Here is a 24,855-nt window from a genome sequence, read left to right as displayed (position 1 = left end):
GCATTCATACGAAAGTCCTGAATCAGGAAACCTATCAACAGGTTAGTAGTTGCTTAGGGTGGGGAGTGGGGCAGGATGGGAAATAGTGGAGTACTAGCTAAAGAGTCTAAGGTTTCTTTTTGAGTTGATAAACATGTTCTAAAATTGATGTTGTCCCATGTTTATGAATACAGTATAAGCCATTGAATTGTACACTTGAAATGGGTAAATTATACAGTATGTGCATATTTAATGAAGCTAAAAAGAGCACCAAGAAAAGATCATTTACAAGAATGAAAAGTACTTATTACATCTAGGAGTTACTTTTGGTTTATACATCAAGGTTTTAGAAACTCAAACACAAAATCACCATATCAAACTTACCTCTGTGCCTCCAGGGCACTCTTGAAACAGATGTATTGAAAACCTACATAAAAACCCTAGCATCCACATAAGACCAGTCAGTAATATAACCAGTCACTACTGCAAGCTTAGTAGGAACAGTTCTAAATGCAGCTAGAAAAAAATCTCTGGGATTGGAGTGGAGGGAGCTAAGGAAATCAGCAAAAACCAAACCAAACCAAAAGACATAAAACCTTCCCTGGCTTCCTTTCATAAGATCAGAGGTTTTAAATATATAAAGAAAAAAATACATTTACAAAGTCTTGTATATAGGTTTTCTTGGGAAAATAAGCAAGGCATTTCCTTCAAATGAATGGGACAAATGTTATTTTGTTCTGTGTGACTTGATTAATTCATATATTCCAGTTAACAAGGAGAATTAGTATATTGTTCGCCAGTCACACTAAAGCAACAGAAATGGGTTAAACTGCCTACTCTCTAGTCCTATTGAGTCTCACTTCATGAGGATTCAGGTGAAGTTAGGCTCTCTTTCACCCTGAAAAAGGATCAAAAGTTGAGCTATGGCCAGTTTTTAGACACTTCCTGTTTCCTCCAAAAGATCACTTAAAAGCAATCTTTAATAAAACACACAAAAAAATTATGCCATTGACAGAAATTTATTTTTGGATTAAGACTACAATCTGAATTGCCTATTTATAGTGCAAGTCCATCCAGGATTTATGCTAATTAACGTTTTTTTCCCTATCAAGAAAAAGACTCCTATGAAAAGAAAATAGCTCAAGGAAAAAAATGTAAAGTTCTCCACAATAATTATATTTCATTTAAATTTGGAAATAAAAAAAGGATCTGAAGCAACAATTGATGTTATCCCGTTATCCTAATAGATGCCATGTAAGGTACTAATCTACACAGGGTCCTCTTTATACAACATATACTGCATTTTATTGAGACTTAACATATGAAGCTTTCTCTTGAAGGCACAGATACTTTGCCAAATAGGCTCAAGGTTTTAAGAGGACCATTTGTTAACGACAGGTACACTTTGTAGCTATCATATCTTCATACTCTTTATAGGCAATTGAGCCATCAGGCTCAATGGTCAACACACTCAAGGGGCTGTATTTGGCAGGTACACATGATGGTCTTGGCACTGAGGAGTCCAGCTTCTCATAGATGATGTTCTGCACCATGGTGTGAACTGGAGAGCCATACCGATGTCCAACTGCCCTTGGACAGTCCCCTTTACAGTATCGAGGGTTGTACCTGTGTGGAGCCACAATCCAGTTGTCCCACTTCAGCTGACTAAAGCTAAGTCTAAAGTCATGGAGCTCACACTCATTTTGGGGAAAAAGAAACTGTTTGAAGTACTCACTCAGATTGAGGGCAGCTGGGACCAGGGGCTTCTTCAATTTAGAGCTGACAGTTTCCTGACCTCTGCGGTGACGGTGATGGGAAGTTCTTCCATCCTCAGTAGCCTCTTCTCCCACAGGATAGGCAGACTGACTTCTCTCCTGGTCAGGACACTGGGAAGGCCTCCTTTTATAGTGAAGGGAATACCACCTGTGATAAGCCTGAGCACTTGTGTCATTCAAATATAAGATGAGTGAGGGGGGCACCAGAAGAGTCATGTTAAACAAACCATTCTGTGCTAAAGGATGCTGCAGCTGGTCTTTCATGCATGTAAAATTTACAGACATGTGAACACTTCTCTTGCTGGAGGCCACTAAAGGTTGAAGGAGGCTGGTCACATCAATCTCAATCCACTTGTGTTTCTTTTCAAATTCAAACTGTGAGTTAAAGGTAAATGAGTATGGACCTCTGCGGAAAGTCTTGCTAGAAAACTCTGGCTCCTTCATCATCAGGGTGCACACACATGTGATAGCAGAGGAAAAAGAAACTGAGTCATTGATAGTGTACAGCAAGACTGACTTGAGTAAGTGTTCGACGGTAGTAATGCGATCCAGGTTAAACAGCAGGTCCACTGACGGAAGGATTCCTGAGAAGAAAAACAATCTAGCAGTAGTGCTTGAATATGAGTCAACATAACAGGCAGTCAAGTCAAGGAATCAGTACTTTGTAATATGCTTTCTCCCTTCTTTTTTCTGCTTTATCAAGACTCAAAAAAGAAATGGGGTTTAATATAGAAAAGGAAGGCAACTGGTAGCATTACTAATTCCCAGCAACCATACTGGACATTTTCTCTCTAGGAAGTCAGATTTGGTGGTGAATTAAAGCAACCGGGAATCACTACATTCTGAGATTTCATTTTTATTTTTTTCAAGACAGGGTCTCACTCTGTTACCCAGGCTGGAGGGCAGTGGCACCATCATGGCCACTGCACTCTCAACCTCCCAGGCTCAACTGATCCTCCCACCTTTGCCTCCCAAGTAGTTGGGCCTACAGGTGTGAGCCACCACGCTCAGCTAATTTTTTGTTTTTGTAGAGACAAGGTCTCGCCATGTTGCCCAGGCTGTTCTCCGACTTCTGGGCTCAGGTGATCCTCCTGCCTCAACCTCCCAAAGTGCTGGAAGCACAGGCATGAGCCATTGTGCTCAGCCTGAAGTTTCATTCTGAATGATTTGCTCCAAACACAGAAGCAGCTGGTAAGTAGTATTTTCTCCTGGATCATCTCTAGAGGGCACACCATAATAAAAACCCTTATCAGTCTTATTAAGATGACATTCTAAGCCTTAGTGAAGAAAGTCAATTTACAAGGTAATCATCCGAGTTAATTTAGAACACTTGAGATTAAAAACAGATGCTCTAAAACCACTATATTAAAATAGGATATTAAGGAAGGAAAAAGCGTTTTTTGTTTGGGGACAGAGTCTTGCTCTGTCGCCCAGGCTAGGGTGCAATGGTGCAATCTCGGCTCACTGCAACCTCCGCCTCCCAGGTTCAAGCCATTCTCCTTCCTCAGCTTCCCAAGCAGCTGGGACTATAGAAATGCACCACCACGCTCAGCTAATTTTTGCATTTTTAGTAGAGATGGCGTTTCACCATGCTGGCCAGGCTGGTCTCGAATTCCTGACCTCAAGTGATTCGTCTGCCTCAGCCTCCCAAAGTGCTGGAATTACAAGCTTGAGCCACTGTGCCTGGCCTAGGAGAAAGGATTTTAAGCAGACACAACTGCCCTGTTGGGTTCCAATGGTTTTAAATCAAGAGCTGGTTGGTGGGCTCAATGGCTCACATTTGTAATCCCAGCGCTTTAGGAGGCAGAGGCAGGTGGATCACCTGAGGTCAGGAGTTCAAGACCAGCCTGACCAATATGGTGAAACCCCATCTCTACTAAAAATACAAAAATTTGCTGGGCATGGTGCCGTGCACCTATAGTCCCGGCTACTCAGGAGGCTGAGGCAGGAGAATCACTTGAACCCGGGAGGTGGAGGCTGCAATGAGAGAGATTGCACCACTGCACTCTAGCCTGGGCCACAGAGTGAGACTCAGTCAAGAAAGAAAGGAAAGAAGAAAGGAAAGAAAGAAAGAAAGAAAGGAAAGAAAGGAAAGAGCTGGTAAATATGTTTTTTTTTAAAGCACCACACCCAAATGCTGAGTCAAACTGTGGACTAATATTTTGTTCTGGTAAGGGCTGACTGTTCCAAATGGGGACTTAAGATTTTCTCTCAAAGAAAGTAACAAGGAAAAAATATCCTATTTAACATGGCACACCAATAGCTGTAAGAGATGTTTAAGGCCCATTTCTGGGCCAAAAGCTTAGTGGTATAGAAAGAGATGCTACTATACTGTAGCAGCGTTTCCCCTCAGCCTTGAAAGCCATTAAGTCTCTGGTGTCGCTTTAAAATTCCATCATGTAAGCCCACCTTAACCAATGAGAGCATTGGGAACAAACAATAAGCTCAAGTCCCAGATTTGTTTCAGTTGGATACTGAGTTTTATGCAAAATAAAATGCAATTCAAGGAGCTAAAGTCAGCTTCTTTCTGTAACTGAAATGCCGAAGTGTTTATCATCCTCCCTCCCTCCAGTTAACCAATCTGCTTTTACACACCTGTTACCTGGTCTCCAGGAGCCTGCTTGTGCTGGGTACAGGGGGTGAAGAGCCGAACAGTGTTGTAGAGGTGACTTCTATTAGATTTAGGAATCCCTTCCTTCGTAGCATATGTCTTATAGAGCTTCTTCATGTAGTACAAAGCTCTGGAGTCTGGCGGCAGCCTAGGTGTCCCACCTCGCCCACCAGAGAGAACTTTGAAAATCGCGGGAAGGAGGCCAGCTTTGTCTCTCTCATCTATAGGCTGCAGCAAGGACCAAGGCTTAGCCTCAGATGCCAACTCAGCACTAGCAGCAATCTGAGCATTTCCCCTAGAAGCCTGAGAACCAGCACTAATAGGAAAACACAGCCAGGCAAAGCAGCAAAACCAAAGGAGGAATTTGCTGGGAAGTGCCATGGCTTGGGAGAACTAGTGAGGAACATACTTCTCCATGCCAGTCCTCTTCCTAAAAGCCAAGAAGAGCCTAGCTAGGTCTCTTAAATAAATTTTAGGTGTGTGGGTGGAAGAGCATCACCTCTGTAATCAGGCCTCAAGTAGGCCTTGCTGGAAGAGCATCACCTCTGTAATCAGGCCTCAAGTATGCCTAGCTGAAGATGATTTTTATCAGCTCTATATCAAGCAGCTGATAACACCTTATTCAGCTAATTTATTCATCAGATAGAGATTTGGTTAGTTTTCCTCTCTTCTCCCCTTCCATTTACTTAAAACCTGTCATTGTTATACTATTGGGCTAGCTATGTAGCTGAAAGTCTAAGATAAATTGAGGAATTATCTTAAATCTCTCAATTTTTGAGAAATTTGGATTCCTAAATGTTTGTTAGCTGATTGCTGAAACTTCGGAGGCACGTGGAAAAGCTAACCAATTATTCACGATGACACAGTTCTGCTGGCATGCAACGAACATACTGTATTAGCTTCACTCTTCCTCTTAATTTATCCTCACTGCCTCTTCCAGTTCCAGGTGTTTACAATATGTAATTATTCACTGCACGTTAATTTGAGGGGGGAGAAAGTCACAATTGGCATAAAACTTCCCAGTCGTCCCAGGTGGCTGGGTACAGAATATGTACTTGGAGTATTGCCATTGTATTTGCAATGTTCCTAAAAGAGGACATTGCCTTTAATCTTCATTTATTTTTAAATATAACATCTTGATGTCCTTACTTTGGTCTACACACTCATCTATACATATTTTGGTTGAAAGGTTTTGGGATGTTTGCAGATGCTATAAAATAAATGTTTTATTTTTTATCATTCATTCAAATGGTGGTAGAATTCGCTATAGCATTTCTGTCCTTACCTGTATTTCTGTTCTTGCCTTGGAGCTGAGACCAGGCTAGACATTATGGTTTAGAAAAATGAGGCAAAGGCACAAAAAGTTGAAATGAGGGGATATTCAGCGCCACCCCGAAGGAGACTATGCTGGAAGAAAGTCAACTCACACTCATAGTACAAGATACAAAGCCAGTCTGTGCAGTAGCTAGAATGAGAAAATTAAGGTATGTCTGCAAAATACAAGTAGACGGCCTGCCGAGCCTCTGCGGTCCGTAAGCGGTGTTATAAAACACACTCAACAGTTGAATGAGAGTTTGGTCCTAGATTAGATACGGCCAGCAATTCCACTAACGAAACATTGACAGCCGCCGCATGGTCAGCTGCACAGGACAACAGCATCGTTAAGCAGAATGCACTTAAGAGAAAACACGAGAAGGCTTCTCACCCGACATTCTTTGCTTCTCAGGTGGGGAGAGGAAAGAACCAGGGCATAGTGATACCCCCCACCCGATGCGAACCATCTGGGGAGGAGGCTGGCTGCTGTCGACGCAGCCGCAGTGTTCCATCAACTGCTTGATGATTATTTGATGATTTTTGTGGCTGAATTTCAAGACACGTTTGTATTATCTCTTGGGACTGTTTACAGCCTGCCAGTGGACTCTAAAACAGAGGTTACCAAGAAAAGCCTTAGATGTGAGTCCCTGATTTTGGTGCTGGGGTTGCTGGTGGCCTGAAAATAACGGAGCCCTCTTTGAGCTACTGGCCAAGACCAAATAAAACCTCGCGCTCCTCTGCTGCGGGGTGCCCTGGTCTCGAGACTCAGAGGCGCTCTGTCTACAGCGGGAGTACACGGAGGCCCCAAGCTCCTGGCCAGCGCGGCCCCCGAGGTCGACAGGCCCCTTCCTTGTCACCTCTTTGTCCCCTCACCCGCCTCCCGCATTCGACCGCTTTCTGATTGGACTCCACAGAAAGGCCGACGGCTGAGAAGTGTGAGCGCCTCCGCCTGTCCACTGCTCCCCAAAGCCCGCTCAATCCCCGACGTCCTCCGCTAGGCTCCAAGCCACCGACCCAGGGAGGGCCTCCAAGGCACCGCCCACGTACGGGTCACCCAGTCAGGACACTTCTTTCTGGGACAAAGGCGTCACCCCCTAGAGACAGCAGGAAAATGGTATCTCCCAGAAGCGACCTCACGTCCTCCAAGAGCGGCTTCCGGTCTTACCGGAAGTGACGAACGAGTCCACCGAATCGGTGACTGCAGTGGGGTCGGTGAGTCCAGCGCGTGAGTTGCGTTTGGTTGTGTTGTGTTAGTGGACACTGGGAGGCTAAGGGTGCCCCCCTCCCTGGGCTGGGGAAGGATAAGGAGTGCAGGGGCAGGCGTCTGGGGTTGGGGACAGACCCCCGCGGGGACTGCGGCGCTTCGCGAAAGCGAGCCAAGCGCCCGTCTGCCCTTGGTCCTGCAGGGCCGCCGCCACCATGGGCCTCCAGTTTGGGAATCTGACGCGAATGCGGCATGTGATCTCCTACAGCTTGTCACCTTTCGAGCAGCGCGCCTTCCCGAACGTCTTCTCTAAAGGAGTCCCCAACGTGGTGCGCCGCACTCGGGAGTCTTTCCTTCGCGTGGTGCCGCGTGAGTGCCCAGGGCCTGCGGGGGCGGGAGGCTGGACCCCAGCAGCAGTAGCTGTCACTGCGGCTCTCCTCTGAGCACTGGCGGTCGGGCAGGCGCTCTGTGATTTGTAGTACACACCTTTCTCGTTGAATATTTGTGACTGCCCTTAAGCTGGTCATATTATCCTCCCCATCTTAAACGGGGAAAACTGAGTTACAGAACTGAAATGACTGGCTCAGGGTCACTCGGGTGGTTCCAGCATGTTCCTCTGAGGTTTTCTTTATCCAGTTCTTACCAGTGGTGAAATGCTTTGTAAAACATGCAGCAGATAGTGATGATAGTTGCACGGCCGTGGATATGCTAAGAACTACGGAAGTGTATACTTTAAACAAGAGGACTAAGACCTTTTTTTCCCTCTATGTCTTACATGTGTGCTCTCTTGGTTTTTAAAGCGTTTATAGGGTTTTATCTTCTCTACACATGGGGGACTGAAGAGTTTGAGAGATCCAAGAGGAAGAATCCGGCTGACTACGAAAATGACAAATGAGCAACGCATACGAATGACAGTTCCCTGACTCTGAAAGACCTTTCTCTGGAAGAGGAGTCTGCATTGTAGTCTCTTAAAGACATAGTAAACTTCCTATGATCTGCACTGTTGTGATTTTACATTTTTGTGAACAGAATCCCGTGTGACCCCTAATCACACACAGAATCCTGTGTGACCCTGTGTGAGCAGGGCTCGCCTTTCGTTCCGTAATCTACAAGAAAGTAGCTGCAGCTAACCGTTTGTGGGTGACATGGGCTGTGGGAAGTGCTGGTTCTTGGCCCTCTGCTGCCACAACAATAAAGTCTAGTAACTATATTGTAATTACTATATTTCTGGTACACTTTTTTTTTTTTTTTTTTTTTTTGAGAGGGAGTTTCACTCTTCTTGCCCAGGGTGGAGTGCAATAGCGCAATCTTGGCCCACTGCAACCTCTGACTCCAGGGTTCAAGCCTTTCTCCTGCCTCAGCCTCCCGAGTAGCTGGGATTACAGGCATGTGCCACCACGCCTAGCTAATTTTTTGTATTTTTCGTACAGGAGGGGTTTCTCCATGTTGGTCAAGCTGGTCTCAAACTCCCGACCTCAGGTGATCTGTCCGCCTCAGCCTCCCAAAGTGCTGGAATGACAGGCGTGAGCCACTGTGCCTGGCTGATGTTTTTTTTTTTTTTTTTTGAGCTAAGAGTCTTGCTCTGTCTCCCAGGCTGGAGTGCAGTGGTGCAATCTCCGCTCACTGTCACCTCTGCCTCCTGGGTTCCAGCAATTCTCTTGCCTCAGCCTCCCAAGTAGCTGGGATTATAGGTGCAGGCCACCACACCTGGCTAATTTTTTGTATTTTTAGTAGAGACAGGGTGTCACCATGTTGGCCAGGCTGGTCTGGAACTCCTGACCTTAGGTGATCTGCCTGCCTCAGTGTCGCAAAGTGCTGGGATTACAGGTCTGAGCCACTGAAAGCCCAGCTTCGAGTACTCTCCTTATCCACACAAATGAACTGTGAAACCTCACAGGCACACTTGGTGTGTTATCCTCTTTTTGCAGATGAGGAAACAGTCACAGAGATTAAGTAATTTGCCAGAAAGTATACAGCAGTGAATGGTGGTGTCTTGCACTAAAGTGATGATGCTCTTAAAGCTATGCTTTAATTCTGGGGCGTCCGATCTTTCAGCTTCCCTGAGTCATACACAAAATATACTATGACAGTTGATGAGCTTTAAAAAAATTACAAAAACTCAGTGTTTTTTTTTTTTTTTGAGACGGAGTTTCGCGCTTGTTACCCAGGCTGGAGTGCAACGGCGCGATCTCGGCTCACCGCAACCTCCGCCTCCTGGGTTCAGGCAATTCTCCTGCCTCAGCCTCCTGAGTAGCTGGAATTGCAGGCACGTGCCACCATGCCCAGCTAATTTTTTTTTGTATTTTTTTTTAGTAGAGACGGGGTTTCACCATGTTGACCAGAATGGTCTCGATCTCTCGACCTCGTGATCCACCCGCCTCGGCCTCCCAAAGTGCTGGGATTACAGGCTTGAGCCACCGCGCCCGGCCTAAAAACTCAATGTTTTAAGAAAACTCAATTTTTGTTGGGTCAGATGCTGCCCACGGGCTGCAGGTTGGACAAGCTTGCTCTACTCCCTTTCCTGCTAAGGCAGGCCTTAGCCTGAGGGGATGCCAGCTACAAAACGGATGAGGTGATCTCTTGGCCTCCACAGAAGTTTTCTGTTTCTGTGTCAGGGAGCCAACAGTTTTTTAAACCATACCTGGTTCATAAAGCCTCAAATATGACTCTGGCTCTTTATGAAAAAAAAGTTAACCCCTGGTCTAGAGCGCTTACATTCTTTTTTTTGGTAGAAAAGATACCATTTTCTCTTCGCCCACCAGGAGATGGTGGGGGTAGATGTGGTTGGCAGTTTTATGCCTCTAGTCCAGGTGTTCCCAAACTTTTTACACAGGGGGCCAGTTCACTGTCCCTCAGACCGTTGGAGGGCTGCCACGTCCTGTGCTCCTCTCATTGACCACCAATGAAAGAGGTGCCCCTTCCTGAAGTTCGGCAGGGGGCCGGATAAATGGCCTCAGGGGGCTGCATGCGGCCCGTGGGCCGTAGTTTGGGGACGCCTGCTCTAGTCCCTCAGAGAGGCTTCTCTAAGCTTGGGGGCACGGATCTTACCTGGGGTAGTGGTTATGTGGAATACGGTGAGTTGTCATAGCTCAGTCAGTACAGTACATAATACGAGATCTGAGATCTGTTTACAGAAACTCTTCTAAAGACACTTCTGCTAGCAGCAACTTCTACTCTGGCTCAGACTGTATGTTTATTATCCTAATTACTGCTATTGCCTTTTAACAATCAAAAGATACTTCAAAACACGGCTGGATTCGGTGGCTCATGCCTGTAATCCCAGCACTTTGAGAGGCTGAAGTGGGTGGATCACTTGTGGTCAGGAGTTTGAGACCAGCCTGGCCAACATGGTGAAACCCCATCTCTCTCCTAAAAATACAAAAATTAGCTGAGTGTAGTGGTGCAAACTTGTAATCCCAGCTACTTAGGAGGCTGAGGCAGAATCACTTGAACCCAGGTGGTGGTGGTTTCAGTGAGCAGAGATTGTGCCACCACACTCCAGCTTGGGTGGCAGAGCAAGACTTCAAACAAAACCTAAAAGATAAACTACACTGAGGCAGGATATGGGGAGAAGGTTGAGTCTTGGGCTTATCCTCTTAGCCCATCACTTCCTCATTGTGTGATATAGGCAAGAAACCTGCCTTCATGAGCCTAAGTTTCTCGCCCATAAAATGGAACTATTAATATAAAGTTCTTGGGGTGTGGTGATGGTGAAATGAATGACAAATGTCTGGCAAAGTGGTACAGGGTTAACACAGGATAACCAAGTTACTCTTCCACCCCCGAAAGACAGACCAATTTTCCCGTTTGCCTCTCGGTCCAGGTTTATTCCCAGGTCTTGTAACATATTTGGGTCACAGACTGAGGAAACTGGACCCTTACTTACCTTGAATAGCTTCAAAAAATTCACGGCCCAGGAAAGGACCACTGCTTTGGGAGGCCGTTAATGTCTTTCACCCCCTGATGTTTGCCCCAAGCCTCCAAAGTAGACAGCCACCCTCTCCCGTCTTGCTTGCCTTCCTACACTTAGACTATTTCTCCCTGGTTCTTTGACTTCTTTGGAGAGACCAGCTCAAAAGATCCAAACCCCTTTTCTCAGCCTAAACCAGGCACCGAGCCTCCTTTTTATTCCAGGAATGCTCTACTGAGATGACTCTGCCGTTAGTCCTGTGATGTGTGGAGCTTCTGCTTTGCATGAAACTAATCTGCTTTACGCCTATGTCTCACCAAGGGGCTTCCCTCTCTAAGTCTGGGGGCATGGATCTCACCTGTGTGGCGGGTGTGCTGAGGTATTAGGTGTGTGGAAAGTGGTGAGTTTTAGCAGCTTAGTGCTCCTATACATCATCTGGGATCATTTTAGGGGACATTCTATTTGCAGAAATCCTGAGGAGGATCTGAGTAAAGCCTTTTTAAGAGAGGACAGCTGCTGTGGGCTTCAGTGCCAGCAGCCCATCCAGAGCCTCCGGCCCTGGGTGTTGAGCCTTTACTTGCTACTCTGGCACAACCACTTGCTCCATTTAACCTTTCTTTCTCCAAATGTTCCTGTCCCCACAAGTGCTTTTATCTACGGGCTGCAGAGTCTGGTGAAAGGAATGCCCTTGCTCTTTTAGTTTGCCAACAGTCCTCAAAATGCAGGCTTAGGGTAGGCCCAAAAGTCTATGCCAGTTCCAGCCAGCAAAAAAGCAAATACACTTTGACCCATTGTTGAAATTTTACCTGGAAAAGTTTTTCTATTTCAGGGTCTTTCATCTTTTATTGGGTACCTTCTGGTTAGGGACAGCAAAAAAAGTTTCCAATTACTGCCAACTCCTACTGATTTACCTGGAATGTGTTTCAAGCAGCTGCTCACGTATCTACACCCTCTTTCTCCTATTTCATCCTAGGCATTTGCCTCAGAATCATACAATCTCTGTAGAGTTGTATCCAGAGTTACCAAGCTCTCAGCTATCAAATCTGCTTGTCTCATTTTCTTGTAAATTAATCGTTTGAACCCCCAAAGTGAAAGAACAGGAGACTAAAGCCCAAAGAGGGGAAGGGCTGGCTTATGGGCAGTTGCACTCTAGACCCCAGGCTACTGCTTCCCAGCCAAACATTCTATCTTCTTACAGCTGAAACTGTTAAAGCCTACTTAGGCCTTCCTATGGGAGGAAGGTGCATATAGTTATGTAGTTATGTGTATATTCGCTGAGCAAAATAATTGATTGTAGAGTCCATGAATTTTTTTTTAATTTCAAGAAGAGGCCTTCACAGTCTCTCAAGTATGGGATGGCTGTGGACAAATGCTGTCAATTCAGCTAAGTGCTGCCTGGATGTTGCTTTGTGTTTGATTTTTGCTCCATACGTAACTAAAACAACTACAGAGTTCATGTAGATATATGTTGAAATACATTCCCCTTCCACAGACAGTAACTAATGGTTTCCTCTTTTGGGGAGAGGGCGGCATAGAACATAGAGGCTTGAACCAAAGGCCTCTGCAGTGTTGCCACACTCATGAGGATGAAGTCTTTTCACCCTACACAGAGAGGGCCAAGGGCTTTAAGCTCTTTCCTTGATGATGTTATCGGCTTTACAAATTAACACAACAGGCTAGTTTGATCCTGTTTGAAGTACAGGAAGGCAGAAATGGAGAATTAGAGTAATTACTCATCTTTTGGATGAGCAGTTTCCAAATCCCGTTTGGCACGTCACTCTAGACTGGTGAAGGGGAGGCTGGCACTGAGTCCACAGACCCAACTGGCTCTAGGACATTACGTTGTTCAGTCTTTTGCTTATCTAATCACATTTGTGTTCTTACCCAATGTTCATTAGGTCAGCACACATAGCCACTTCCCCACCCCACAAAAGTTCCCAGTTAGGCCCCTAGCTGGGATCATCCAGTATCCAAGCTCAGGGATGAAGGGAGAGAGCAGCTAACTTGTCTAAACTGGTTAGTTAGTATATAGGTCTTTTCTCAATGTTACTAAGGTGCGAACAGTGACATCCCACTCAAGGCTTGGCTCCATGATTCTGAGAGGACTAAAACCAGGACAGTCAGATCTGTGGTCACATCCTGCCCAATTCCAGCTCGGAGGTCCATCAAACCATCTGCTTCTCCCTTGGCAAGAAGCTCCATCTGCCTGATAGCAGGGCCAGTGGCCATCCTTTAATACCTTCAGCTATTGTGCATCTCCTCTTTTTCCTGGGGTAAAGGAACAAGCAGATTCTTATCCAAACACCCAACCTACGAAGATGAGAAAGGCCTTGGGAAGAGGTATTAGCCAAGTTTTCAGTGCAATGCCTGGCAGATAGAATTTGTTGTATTTGTCTTAAGCTTATTATCCTCCCAGGTCATAGAAAGATCTAAAGTCCAATGAATCTCCTTACTCAAAATTCACACCTTTCTGCTCAAACTTAAAATGTCCATGCCATTTCACAGGTACCCGGAACTACTCACGGTTTAGATACATGTCCTCCCTTTGTCTCAGTAGAGCACTCCCTTCGTCTAGAAATCGACAGCAGTTCCTACTTAAACTGATGAATGCTTTGGGCTTTGGAGGTATCTCATCCCTGTGCCTGCTGCCCTGAAGCAGCCGGAAAGAAAGGCCTCACTCAACTACTGGAAAGAAAGCCCATAATTCAAGGCTTTTAATATAGTCACTACACAAGTTCTCCCTCTGCTTTAGGAGATCTTGTTACTTCCTCATCTACATGTGCTTAAAGACAAAAAGAAACCTGTAATTATTCAATTCACCTGTGGTCCAAATAATTCTCACATCCAGCCATTACCCTGAGAGGGCAGGAAGCCAGACTTTGAAATTTCCATACCTAGGTCTTCATTCTACTAGTGAGATGAATTGGTGCAGATTCGGGTGATAGTTCATCTAAGCAAGTGGAGAGGTGGGGAACTGCAGACCTTCCTGAAGCATCCTCCCATAGAAAGGAGATAAAGGCCTTATCCTAATTGCCTGTACACAACAGATCAGTTCTTCTTTCCTAGACAAGGCTGAAGGGGGTCAACATTATTTCTGAAGACTTCATTATTGGAATTCTATTTTTATTGGGAGTGATCTCACTGAGCTATTTTGGAATAGAAATGTGGCTAGTTGCCTGATCTCCCTCAATGGTTTCACGTGGCTTTCAAAGGGAAGGAGGGGCAGTGCTGACTTTGGTAAAATGGGCGAAAGGGTCCATGCCAGCAACACAATCACTCAAAGTCCAGATGAGGGATCAGTAAATACAATGTGCCTGAAAGGTGGCCCTTGGGCACATTCCTCTGGTAGACATTAACTTATTAAATTGATTCTGATTACAAATATAAACTTTGCCCCCATCTCACCCAGTAACAATGCAAGAGTCAATGTGAGTCTATAAAAGGAAGGAGGAACTGTCCCTGGCTTTCAGGCTCTAACATCCTGTCTCTGTCAAGATGTGGCACCTCAAACTTTGTGCTGTGCTCATGATCTTCTTGTTACTGTTGGGCCAGGTAAGGAGGGACGGATATGTGTGTGTGTGTGGAGTGTGGAGATGATAGTGGTGGTGGAACTGTAAGTGGAACTTGAAAGCCAGACTCAGTCCTGAGGAATGGTTCCTCTGTTCTGAGTCTACAGCATCTGGGGAATGATCATTCTTCCAAGGTGTGCGGCAGGGTGTCAACACTTCCATGTCTGGATGTCTTTGCTCTACAGATAAATGGCTCCCCAATACCAGAAGTGAGTTCAGCAAAGAGAAGGCCACGGAGAATGACCCCATTTTGGAGAGGGGTTTCCCTCAGACCTATTGGAGCCTCCTGCCGGGATGATTCTGAGTGTATCACAAGGCTATGCAGGTACGCCACGAACCTAGGAGCAGGACTGGGCCAGAGAGCCCTGGGAAGCTGGGCAGAGGAGTGATGCAGGGACACATAAACCTAAGAATAAAGCTGGGCTGGAGGAGTTTTGGGCTGACACTGGGAGCTCCATGGAAAATCCCTTAGGAGTTAGGAGCCAAGAACAGCTCCACATGGGTACCATGAAAGATTGGTGACTTTCCATTCTTCAGTCTTTCTTGAGACTAAATAGAACAAGAGAAGAGGGAAATGCAACAGAGGTGGCCCTGGTCACTCCTAGACTCAGTCTTAAAAACTGCCTTTTCTTTTCCCCTAGAAAAAGACGTTGTTCCTTAAGTGTGGCTCAGGAATGAAGTACCTACCAGGGGAAGAAAGGATAGCAGTCAACTCTGACAATGCTCCGTTCTATGGAATATTGATTAACTGCATTTTGGCTGGAGACATACAAGTGAAGCAATCTTGTATTTTTAATATTTAAAGGCAGATGTATGCTTTAAATTGGTCTCCATTTCTTCTTAGAATGTTGATATATGGATAAGCATAACTAAACTTGTCACTTTAGAGTTTATTTTTCTATGGATACTATTAAATGTCTCCAATTGAAATTTTAGCAGTCTGGAATTCAAGCTTTGGAGGGAAAAAGGATTCACTTTGTATACTACAGTAAAAAAGAGCACTACCCAATAACGTGTTAACTTCTCGATTTGCAAAGTGTGGTTAGAGTTAACATTTTTTCAAGAATCTTATAAAGAACACAATGGTAGATTAAAGGCAAAAGTTTAGCAACAGCTATGTAATCAGCTTTGACAAGTTCCTAAGTTGTAGCCCTAGATCCCTTCACTCCATGATAACTCTTCAGGGAGGTGTCAAAGACAGTCAAGCTTGTGAGGCTGAGGCAGGAGAATCACTTGAACCTGGGAGGTGGAGGTTGCAGTGCGCCGAGATCACGCCACTGCACTTCAGCCTGGGTGACAGAGCGAGACTCTGTGTCAAAAAAAAAAAAGATGGTCAAGCTTGGCACTTGCCATCTAAGACAAACACCCAAGTTTGTCTATGACTGTCTGAATGTAAGGGAGAACAAAAAGAAAAATCTAGTTTAATAAAGCAGTAAAAGCCCAAGCCACCAAAAGCACCAAAAGGGACTTAAGATTTCTGCTGGGACACGGTAAATTTTGACATAAGCACAACGACCCATGGCCAGCAAGTTCAGAATTTCTGTAATCAGAAAATGAGACCTCAAGCTGGCAGGAATAGACTTTGTAGTAACAGACCTGAAGACACAAAACACGAATTGCATGAAAAGGGCTCAGAGCTGAAGAAGTATAAAGAGCACAGTGTTCATTAACTTTAATACAGAAAATCTATTTGATATTTATTAAACTTAGTTTCTCCAGCTATGGTTTGGCATTGTACAAAGCATCTTAATGACACAGTAGAGTTAAAAAGATCTTTACAAATTGAAATGTGATACCCTTGTCTCCAAATATTTTAATTGCCATAAATTTGTTTAAAAATACACATTAAACGCATGTTTGACACTCTAAACTTTCTATACTCTCAATACCACAAAATACATATAATATACTATACAGATGTGGAAAAATCTAGTTAGTATATAATACTTTGCTCACCATTAACAGCTTTATCATGTGAAATGCACATACTGACTTAGAAATCCTAGCTTTTGAGCCCCAAAGTACCTCTGAAATTTTAATGTATTGCAACAAATAAAAATCACAGTATATAATTAAAATTTTGGTTGAAAATGTCAGATGCCTAAATATTTTGAATAAAAGAAATGTAAAACAAAGATTTGGATCATGTACAAAACAAAGGCATCCTATCAGTCACTAACAGTACCTTTCTGCAAAATCAACAGACTTTTAATTTATCAGTGAAATTACCACCCCTCCAAAACCCTCCCAAAATATCAAACAATTATTTACCAAATAATTTTAATTTCAAATAAAAGGATTTTCAATAAATATATAAGCATTTCCATCCTCCATATACAAAATTTCTTAAAACCATTCAAAACGGAGGTTAGATAGAAATTTTCATAACTGTGCTTACCAACCCCACAACTGGCCCTCAAAGATGGTGCCTTTTCAGGCAATGTCAGCTGGGCCAGTTCTGTTGGTGAGCCCCCCACCCCCCACCCCGCCCATCCCAGTACTGTTGAATGCTCATGTCAATGATTTGCCAGGTGTGTGCATAAAGTTGTAAAATGGGGACACTTCTGGAACAGCAACAACAAACTCAACAATACGGATAATCATGGCATTGATTTGAAAGGCAGCATTTCCAAATTGATATTTTCCAGAGAGGAACATAGCAGGTAGAGAATGCTAATGGTTAAAAGCTGAAAAGAAATCCCACATGGAAGCAGTAAGAGGTCAAAACTGAGTATTACTAGAATTTCTGGGTGGGAGCTTTTTTTCCACGTTCATTTAGAGAGCTTTTTTTTTTTTTTTTTTAAGAATGGCAAGTTATGCTTAGCTGAGTAACAGTGGCAAGGAGAGGTCAATGCTGACATTCCTGAAAGTCAACTTCTTTACATGATGACTACTTAGGCTGCTATTTTAAGATACTTAAAGATCTCTAAGACTTGGATTAGACTTAACTCGAATACCTTATTCTGTGACCAAATTACATGAAAAGAAGATATATAGTTATTATTTCCATTCCCTTTTCTGGAGACAGCAAGTTCTTTTAATTAACCTTTGGGTTCATGTGAATAGGAGCTTTGTAAGACCAGCATCCACTTTACTATTAATAATTTACTTTTTATTGCTTGCTAACTTGGTTTTGGGGTCTAGAGGTTTATTTTATTTTATTTACTTTTTTTGAGACAGTCTTGCTCTGTTGCCCAGGCTGGAGTGCAATGGCACAATCTCAGCTCACTGCTACCTCCACCTCCCAAGTGCAAGCAATTATTCTCCTGCCTCAGTCTCCCGAGTAGCTGGGACTATAGGCACGTGTCACCATACCTGGCTAATTTTTGTATTTTTAGTAGAGACGGGGTTTCACCGTGTTAGCCAGGATGGTCTTGATCTCCACCTTCATCCACCCACCTCAGCCTCCCAAAGTGCTGTGACTACGGGCATGAGCCACTGCACCCAGCCTAGAGGTCTAAAATGAATTTCTCCATTAGTGAGTATCTGAAAGACATGCTCACAAACATGAACAATTTGGCCTCGTCACTACATATTCCAAGGCATTCAATAATGATCTCTTCTATTAATTTTACTGAATAGCAACCTTAGATGTGCAATATTATTACTGGAAAAAAGCCTGCCTCTTCAACACATTAATGAATAAAGTTGAAATAAAATTTATGTTCCATGTATTAGGGGATATATAGGTATGATAGGTGTCTATATGGGTTTCAAATGCTCTGGCTCCCCAAGTTACTTAGGTTTTTTTTTAAAAAAAAACATCATCACAAGCTGCCTAACAGTCATCCCCAGAAGATGTTCCTGGGACCCAGACACAAACTCCTATAAATCAAAATATATAATGAGGCCATACTGTTCAATTAGCAACTGGAAAATTAAAATCTTTCCCACCCTGTAAGAGCCCTATTACACTACAGAAGTGCTCAAATACATTTTAAAAGTTAATTTACTACAAATCATAGTAATTAAACTTTAACAATCTAAAGGAATACACATTGCACCCTTGAACATTAATATTCAAGGTGTCAACAAGAAAGTGTCTTAGATCAATTTAATAAATAATGTGGAAATAGTTGCACTAAGCTAAAATACTAAACACACACATTTTTGACAAACTAATTTCATGTTTTCATACATACATACATACATATATATAAAGTGTGTATGTGTACATAATTTTAAGATCCAAAGTTGCATACCCTTACACCTAGAAGAGTGCACAGTGTACCCTTCCTCTATATAACTAGGCATCACTGATTGGAACAATCACTGGCTGCTCTGAAACTCCACAGAGTACTGGCCTCTAGAGCCAGAACTTGCATTTATAACAGGTGCCTTTTGTAGGCTCTTGCTTCAGAATGCAAGCTCATTCATGAAAAAATGTACCAAAGTTTCTGTCATTAAACACAAAATGATGCTGCCTGATCTGGCTGATTAAATCTTTAATGAAAAGAAACGAACAACAATTTTTTAAAAACCAGTGAATCTAATAAAGCCACAAGTGTGTCACTCAAAGTGCAGCCCAGGTGCCTATGAATCCACCACTGCGAGAGCTCCCAGAAACACAGACATCTGTGGGTTCGTGCACACACTGCTCTAAATTGCTTTCACACTAGAGAATTAAATCAATGGTGGTCAACCTTCTCCACTCTTCGGCAGCTACGGCTGTAAGTGTATCTGAAGTACTCACTGTGTATAAAGCACTTGCCCAGAAAAAGGTGGCACTGAGGCAAGGAATGGGCTGGATGCTCTCTAACCAGACTGGAGCCTGGGCTGAGCTGTGGAAACTCCCCTGAAGGAGAATGCTCCCCATAGCCCAGCCCAGTCTGGCTCAGGCAAGACTACTGTGACAACTGCATCCATTGCAATTGGTTCGTTGGTTGCTTGCAAAGAGTCCAATGCTGTATAGGCTGCTGCCTCCTGGCATACAAGTGTGGTCATAAAGAGCAATCAAGAGAGTAATTGTTAAAATAGTTGTTATTTCTATAATTAACCACATGTTAAGTACAAGTCTCAGACTTAAGTTTTTAGCCACTTGTCAAATTCAGTTTTAAATGGTTAGAAAATACTGAGGACACCTATTGAGGAGGGAGGAATGGTCACCTGTAAAGGAGTCCAAAGTATGTGCCGGAGCAGATGATGACAGACAGAACATCTAAGAAGACAGATGTGAAGGAAAGGGAGTATTTCCACACACTATGACACTGAATATTCAATCATTTACGATAGGATTTCTATTCATTGCCCATTACAACCTTGTGGGAAAAACCCTCCACAATGAAAAGATTGAAAAAGTCATTCTCCAAAAATTAACACAGTTTAAAGAGAAAATATTAGAGCAGCACCATAAACCATGCAGGAAACTCTGCTTTAACAAAATAATCAGTGTGACCCCAGAAATGCTCCTGCTGCCTTTCAGGACATACAAGAGACTAGAACACACTAGAACTTAGAGGTATCCCACTGGCTATTGTTGCTGAAAGTCTGAAAGCCCAGAGGATACTTTTTCCATTTCTAAGACAATACTGCGAGTTAAGGAATCGGAGTCAGAGAAGTCAGAGAAGGACAAGACATACATGTACTTGATTAACAACCACTATTTCTTACTAAAGAACTATCATGATCGCTGAGAAGTTGTCCTCTTATGGAAAACTGTTCCTAGAACACACTAAGATTAAGTTAGAAACATATCAGAGGCAATTTCTCCAAGGGAAACGGGTTAAATTCAACATAATTTGTACATCTCAATCTTCAATGATATCTAAAAACAATCTGAGGTACAAAACAGTTAAGAAGCTCTATAAATATGAGGCCACAAGGACAATGTAAGTTCACCTTCAGAACTAAGTGTAAAAAAGACTCAAACTCAAAGGATTCACTGCACCACGGGACTTGAAGCTTTTCTATCCCTTCGTTCCACTTTCCTATTTCAGGCCTTAGCAATCATCTACAAATAGTAGGATAATCTTTTTTTTTCTGACTAGAGAGATTCATTTTTGGAATGGGGAGAGGGACAAACTATTTTTCAAAGCAGCATTACCCAATTGGTCAGACTAAGTCATGTACCAAAGCAATAGCTTTTCTCAAAGAACTAATCTTTCTGTGACCCTAAAGAAAGATTTAAAATGAAAGAGAATTTAACATTATTATTGTAGAAGACCAATCATGTATGGACGATCTGGTCCTAGTGTAAAACTTCATTTGTAAACAATCCATAGTCTTCATTTAAAGGTAAGATTTAAGGCACACCAAACATGATAGGGGCATGAAAAATAAAGTACAGAGGGTACATTTCTTACCTTTGACTTCTATATGCACCTTGTAGCAGAAGGTACTTTGATATACAACTCTTACAGAGCCGGCTTCTTAAGCTCTACCCCTGGCCCCCTCCCCATCCCGAGAGCTCACACTGAACAAGTTAGGTACACTTGTCTAGAGTGAAATTTTCTGATTCCATCAGAAACATACATCATTGAAGAGGGCCTTCATAATACAAAAGGAGTAAACATAAGATAGGTTTAAAAAGAAGAAATTCATCATCTCTACATCAGGCATTAGAACTGTAAGTTGTATAGCAAAAGCACACACCAAACCTCCAGCCTATTTCCGTATCAGTCACTGCATGCTCATATCAGAGCATCACAATTCAGTATGAGGGGGAAAAAATCTGAAAAATAACTCTAACCATCAAAGATTATCAAAGACACATAGGCAGCAACCCTCAGTACTTATTCTGTTTTGATTAAGTGTCAAATGATTAGCAACAAAAAAGAACATATGGTTTTAATAAAATCCATAAAGTTCAGGATTGTCCTTTTATGAAAACCTTTAACATGAAATGCTTCTTCTAGAAAGTTTGCCCACCCTCTTTTGTAATGCATTAAATGCAAGTTATAGTCACCTTGTGATTGCTGTAGTGTTATTAACACACATTCACAGTTTTTGAAATAATGCATACCAAATCAGACACATTTCATATTACATACATGTAGAATGCCATTCTCTCACATTTAAGTGATTTTTCATGTATAGAAGAATATCCTTAATACTAACTGTAAATTCCACAATAATAAAATGGGAGTTATCATTTCAATTATCAGGTAGTAGGTATAGAAAGAATATGTCCTTATTTTAGATGAACCAATTCTTACTCTTAGAACAGCTACCACAAAAAGACATTAGGTAATAAAGCTCCCAATGTATATAAATAAAAATGTCTACATTAAATTTATGCTAAATATTCAACAAACTAAGTCTTAAACTAGCCCCAGTCTGGGAACTTAAAAAAAATTAAAATAAATAAAATTTCAATTCATTAGTTATGAATTGCAACTGGAATTTCAATCTTATAGCTCATGGAAACCATCTTATCAATGTGCTGCAGATTTAAAAGCATTTAAATAATTTTTCACATTGGAAATATTAAAGGGGCCAACTGACATGATGGCTTTGGACTATAAAAAACAACAACACATGAACCAACGAGGAGAAAACTATTCCTCATTCTTAGTGTCGACTAGGTGGTATGTTATGGCAGTTTTCCTTCGTGATGTGACACAGTGTTGTGGAGAAAATCAGAGGCAACGAGAATGTGTTCAGTTCAAGATATCAACTTGGCATCCTGGCGAAGCCAGTGCAGTCCCTGCCGGGTGTAACGAACTAGATCTGTCATGATGCTTGCATTAAAGATGAGAGGACCCATTACTTTATCCAGTTCAGCAAAGAATTCTGGAAAACCAAAAATATTCATTAAATGATATATACTCCTTTGAATCACTGCTTTAAAATTTTGAGTAGAGATTATAAAACAGCATTCATATAAACTGAAAAAATACCTCCTCCCACACTAAAATGATTACTGTCCATGTTTTAGAGCAAATCATTCCACAGTCTCTCAAGTTATAGTTGTTCCCTAGGTCATGCACATTTTAAACAGAATGTATGGTCAAAAATTAAGTGTTATATGTATACGCAGGATTCCACAAATGGAAATGATAAAGGGCTATTATGCAGTAAATATTATTAAAATGAAGACCTAGGGCCACAATGTGCTACTGATTATGCAAAACATTTTGTGTATTGTTTTTGTATAAGAAGCAAGTGATACAAAAAGGAAGATGTTCTTTGTATGTTTCCTGTAGCAGCCTCTGTGAGGTTAGACACTTAAGACTGTATCAAACTTTCAGCTAGAATCATATGCCATGAATCAACTGGTAACTACCCTATGTTTTTATTCATTTATTGTTTTTTTAAGAAGGAGTCTCCCTCTGTTGCCCAGGCTGGTGCAATCTTGGCTCACTGCAACCCCTGTCTCCTGGGTCCAAGCGATTCTCCTGCCTCAGCCAAATGTAAAATACAAAAAAATTTCATATTTTTTTAGTAGAGATGGAGTTTCACCATGTTGGCCAGGCTGGTCTCTAACTCCTGACCTTGGGTGATCCACCCACTTTGGGCTCCCAAAGTGCTGAGATTACAAGCATGAGCCACCATGCCCGGCCACAAATAGTATTTTTATAAATACAACTTTTGTTATATATTGGGATTCCCACCCTGGGCAACATAATGAGAGCTTGTCTCTACAAAAAGTAGAAAAATTAGCTGGGTATGGTGGCACCCATCTGCAGTCCCAGCTACTCAAGAGGCTGAGGAAGGAGGATCGCTTGAGCCCAAGTGGTAGAGGCTGCAGTGAGCTGTGACTGTGCCACTGCACTCCAGCCTGGGTGACAGAGTAAAACCCTGTCTCCCAAAAAAAAAAAAAAAAAGGTTGGGATTCCACTTTTACTTTTCTCTCACCATTACCTCTCTTACGAATAGGAATCTTTCATTTTCATCTGATTAACTGTTCATACTGTAAGTATTTAAATGTACTCTGTGACAAAAGGACACTTGATTGACCGGCTAATATAGTGTTTCTCCACAAAGAATCTGCCTAAAGAGAAGCTGCAAGCACATATTTGTTAATAACATCTACTAAAATAAAATGGTGTTTATACAGTACTTTCCACTAAGTTCTTCAAAGACTTTATAATTCTCAATATCCTTAGTTTGGGAAATAAGAAACTTTTAAGGGTCAAAGCCTCAACCAACCTAATTTTAAAGAATGTTAAGAATTCTATTCATTTCCTAGTCTCTTTTATTTCATGGGTTTCTTCCAATAAACCTAAAAATCCAGTATGAATATGCTTTCTTATACATTAAACTTCTTAGATGTACAGATGTTTGGATGTAATCCTATGCCTACTGCCAAACTTACTGTTAAGTATCATAGAGTAGGACATATATTTTATTACTTTTATGGTATGAGCTGCATTTAATGTGCTAGAATAGAGGCACATTTATCTTAGACCAAGAACTATTTTCAGTTTATTGTAACCGTTCCTTTTAACAATTCCATCCCTCGAAGTTATTCAGAAAGCAACCTACCTTTTTGCTCTTTGGAAAGCTGTTCAGCTTGGTCCCAAATTTCGGTGGCATAGAGGAAGTTGGATGTGACCTGAACATAGCTGGCTGCCATCTGGTGGATCTTCTGTGGAATGGTCACTGAAGAACCACTTGCAGAAGCACTACTGGCCCCAGATGAGTAATTTCCTGAATTGCCTGGTGACAGCTTTGGAGAAACAGGGGAAGGCATCCCCACAGCTTTGCTATACAACAGAAATAGGAAGCTTGTTCATATGGACATGGTGAACATTATAAAATCAAGTACTACTAGCTCTTTCTACATGAAAGCATTTAAAAATATAAACATTCTTTTTTTTTTTTTTTTTAAGACAGTCTCGCTCTGTCACCCAGGCTGGAGTGCAGTGGCATGATCTTGGCTCACTGCAACCTCCACCTCCTGGGTTCAAGCAATTTTCTGCCTCAGCCTCCTGAGGAGCTGGGATTACAGGCGCCTGCCACCATGCCCAGCTAATTTTTAAAATATTTTTAGTAGAGATAGGGTTTCACCATGTTAGCCAGGATGGTCTCGATCTCCTGACCTCATGATCCACCCACCTTGGCCTTCCAAAGTGCTAGGATTACAGGCGTGAGCCACCACGCCCAGCCAACATTCTCTTAAACTAGAGGGGTTTGCAGAGAACTACAATTTCTTCTAAATAAGTATTATAACCTTGCAACTCATAATCTTATTATCTTAGAATCTATACCTTTTGTTATAATGAATGACAACAAAACAACAAGAGATGGAAGATAACTGAAGAAGTCATATACCTTGTGACAGTTCAAAGACTTAAAAGCCAGATCCTCTTACTCTCTGCTCAACATTTTCCATCTATTCAGGAATATAATTACGTACTTTTCATACTGTTTTGTACAAAGTTTGGTGGAATTCACATTTAACCTAAAAAACTGTGGTAGAAGATGGGAACATCTTTTATTGAACTTCATAATTTCTGACACTTTCCTAGTTTAACCAAATTACTCAGCTGACAAAGAGGTACAGCTCTCTCAAGCAACTGCAATCATCCAAGCTTCCTGCCAATTAAATA

At 42.4% G+C, this 24,855-nt stretch overlaps 4 protein-coding genes across 9 annotated transcripts in view; 2 read left to right on the top strand and 2 right to left on the bottom strand.

Annotated features, from left to right (window-relative positions):
- GDF9 (growth differentiation factor 9) lies at positions 1-6,714 on the bottom strand. 2 transcript variants are annotated; one of them, XM_010338793.3, is made up of 3 exons: positions 5,651-6,714; positions 4,350-4,593; positions 1-2,338 (listed from the first exon to the last, which is right to left on the bottom strand). In XM_010338793.3, exons 2-3 carry the CDS (start codon positions 4,480-4,482, stop codon positions 1,368-1,370), a joined length of 1,104 nt encoding a protein of 367 aa, XP_010337095.1. In that variant the 5' UTR covers positions 4,483-4,593; positions 5,651-6,714; the 3' UTR covers positions 1-1,367. The 2 variants fall into 2 exon arrangements, with proteins under 2 accessions (XP_010337095.1, XP_010337092.1); XM_010338790.3 differs by having other exon boundaries at positions 4,350-6,714.
- Positions 6,715-6,801: 87 nt separating this feature from the next.
- On the top strand, positions 6,802-7,883 carry UQCRQ (ubiquinol-cytochrome c reductase complex III subunit VII). The gene is made up of 3 exons (XM_010338801.3): positions 6,802-6,891; positions 7,086-7,252; positions 7,684-7,883. The coding sequence occupies exons 2-3, from the start codon at positions 7,099-7,101 to the stop codon at positions 7,776-7,778; spliced, it is 249 nt and encodes an 82-aa protein (XP_010337103.1). The 5' UTR covers positions 6,802-6,891; positions 7,086-7,098; the 3' UTR covers positions 7,779-7,883.
- Positions 7,884-14,140: 6,257 nt separating this feature from the next.
- LEAP2 (liver enriched antimicrobial peptide 2) lies at positions 14,141-15,297 on the top strand. Its single transcript, XM_010338783.3, has 3 exons — positions 14,141-14,345; positions 14,548-14,687; positions 15,004-15,297. The coding sequence occupies exons 1-3, from the start codon at positions 14,289-14,291 to the stop codon at positions 15,038-15,040; spliced, it is 234 nt and encodes a 77-aa protein (XP_010337085.1). The 5' UTR covers positions 14,141-14,288; the 3' UTR covers positions 15,041-15,297.
- A 711-nt stretch (positions 15,298-16,008) lies between these two features.
- AFF4 (ALF transcription elongation factor 4) overlaps positions 16,009-24,855 on the bottom strand; it is a 90,734-nt gene continuing 81,887 nt past the window's right edge. For all 5 annotated transcript variants that reach the window (XM_074381554.1, XM_074381560.1, XM_074381558.1 and 2 more), the window contains 2 exons: positions 23,789-24,009; positions 16,009-22,093 (listed from right to left, as the gene is read on the bottom strand). In XM_074381554.1, coding sequence (XP_074237655.1) covers positions 21,966-22,093; positions 23,789-24,009 — 349 coding nt within the window. In that variant the 3' untranslated portion in view covers positions 16,009-21,965. The remainder of the gene's footprint in view (positions 22,094-23,788; positions 24,010-24,855) is intronic.

The sequence above is a fragment of the Saimiri boliviensis genome, chromosome 1 (genome assembly GCF_048565385.1).
Source record: "Saimiri boliviensis isolate mSaiBol1 chromosome 1, mSaiBol1.pri, whole genome shotgun sequence".
Lineage (NCBI taxonomy): Eukaryota > Metazoa > Chordata > Mammalia > Primates > Cebidae > Saimiri > Saimiri boliviensis.
This window is presented reverse-complemented; position numbering and strand designations above follow the sequence as displayed.

Excerpts from the sequence above, each read along its gene's own strand:
- LEAP2 (XM_010338783.3), top strand. The coding sequence starts at position 14,289 with ATGTGGCACCTCAAACTTTGTGCTGTGCTCATGATCTTCTTGTTACTG. Across the intron at positions 14,346-14,547 it reads TCTTGTTACTGTTGGGCCAG|ATAAATGGCTCCCCAATACC; the intron begins GTAAGGAGGGAC and ends TTTGCTCTACAG. Across the intron at positions 14,688-15,003 it reads TGTATCACAAGGCTATGCAG|AAAAAGACGTTGTTCCTTAA; the intron begins GTACGCCACGAA and ends CTTTTCCCCTAG.
- GDF9 (XM_010338790.3), bottom strand. The coding sequence starts at position 4,746 with ATGGCACTTCCCAGCAAATTCCTCCTTTGGTTTTGCTGCTTTGCCTGG. Across the intron at positions 2,339-4,349 it reads TCCTGGAGACCAGGTAACAG|GAATCCTTCCGTCAGTGGAC; the intron begins GTGTGTAAAAGC and ends TTTTCTTCTCAG.
- UQCRQ (XM_010338801.3), top strand. The coding sequence starts at position 7,099 with ATGGGCCTCCAGTTTGGGAATCTGACGCGAATGCGGCATGTGATCTCC. Across the intron at positions 7,253-7,683 it reads TTTCCTTCGCGTGGTGCCGC|CGTTTATAGGGTTTTATCTT; the intron begins GTGAGTGCCCAG and ends TGGTTTTTAAAG.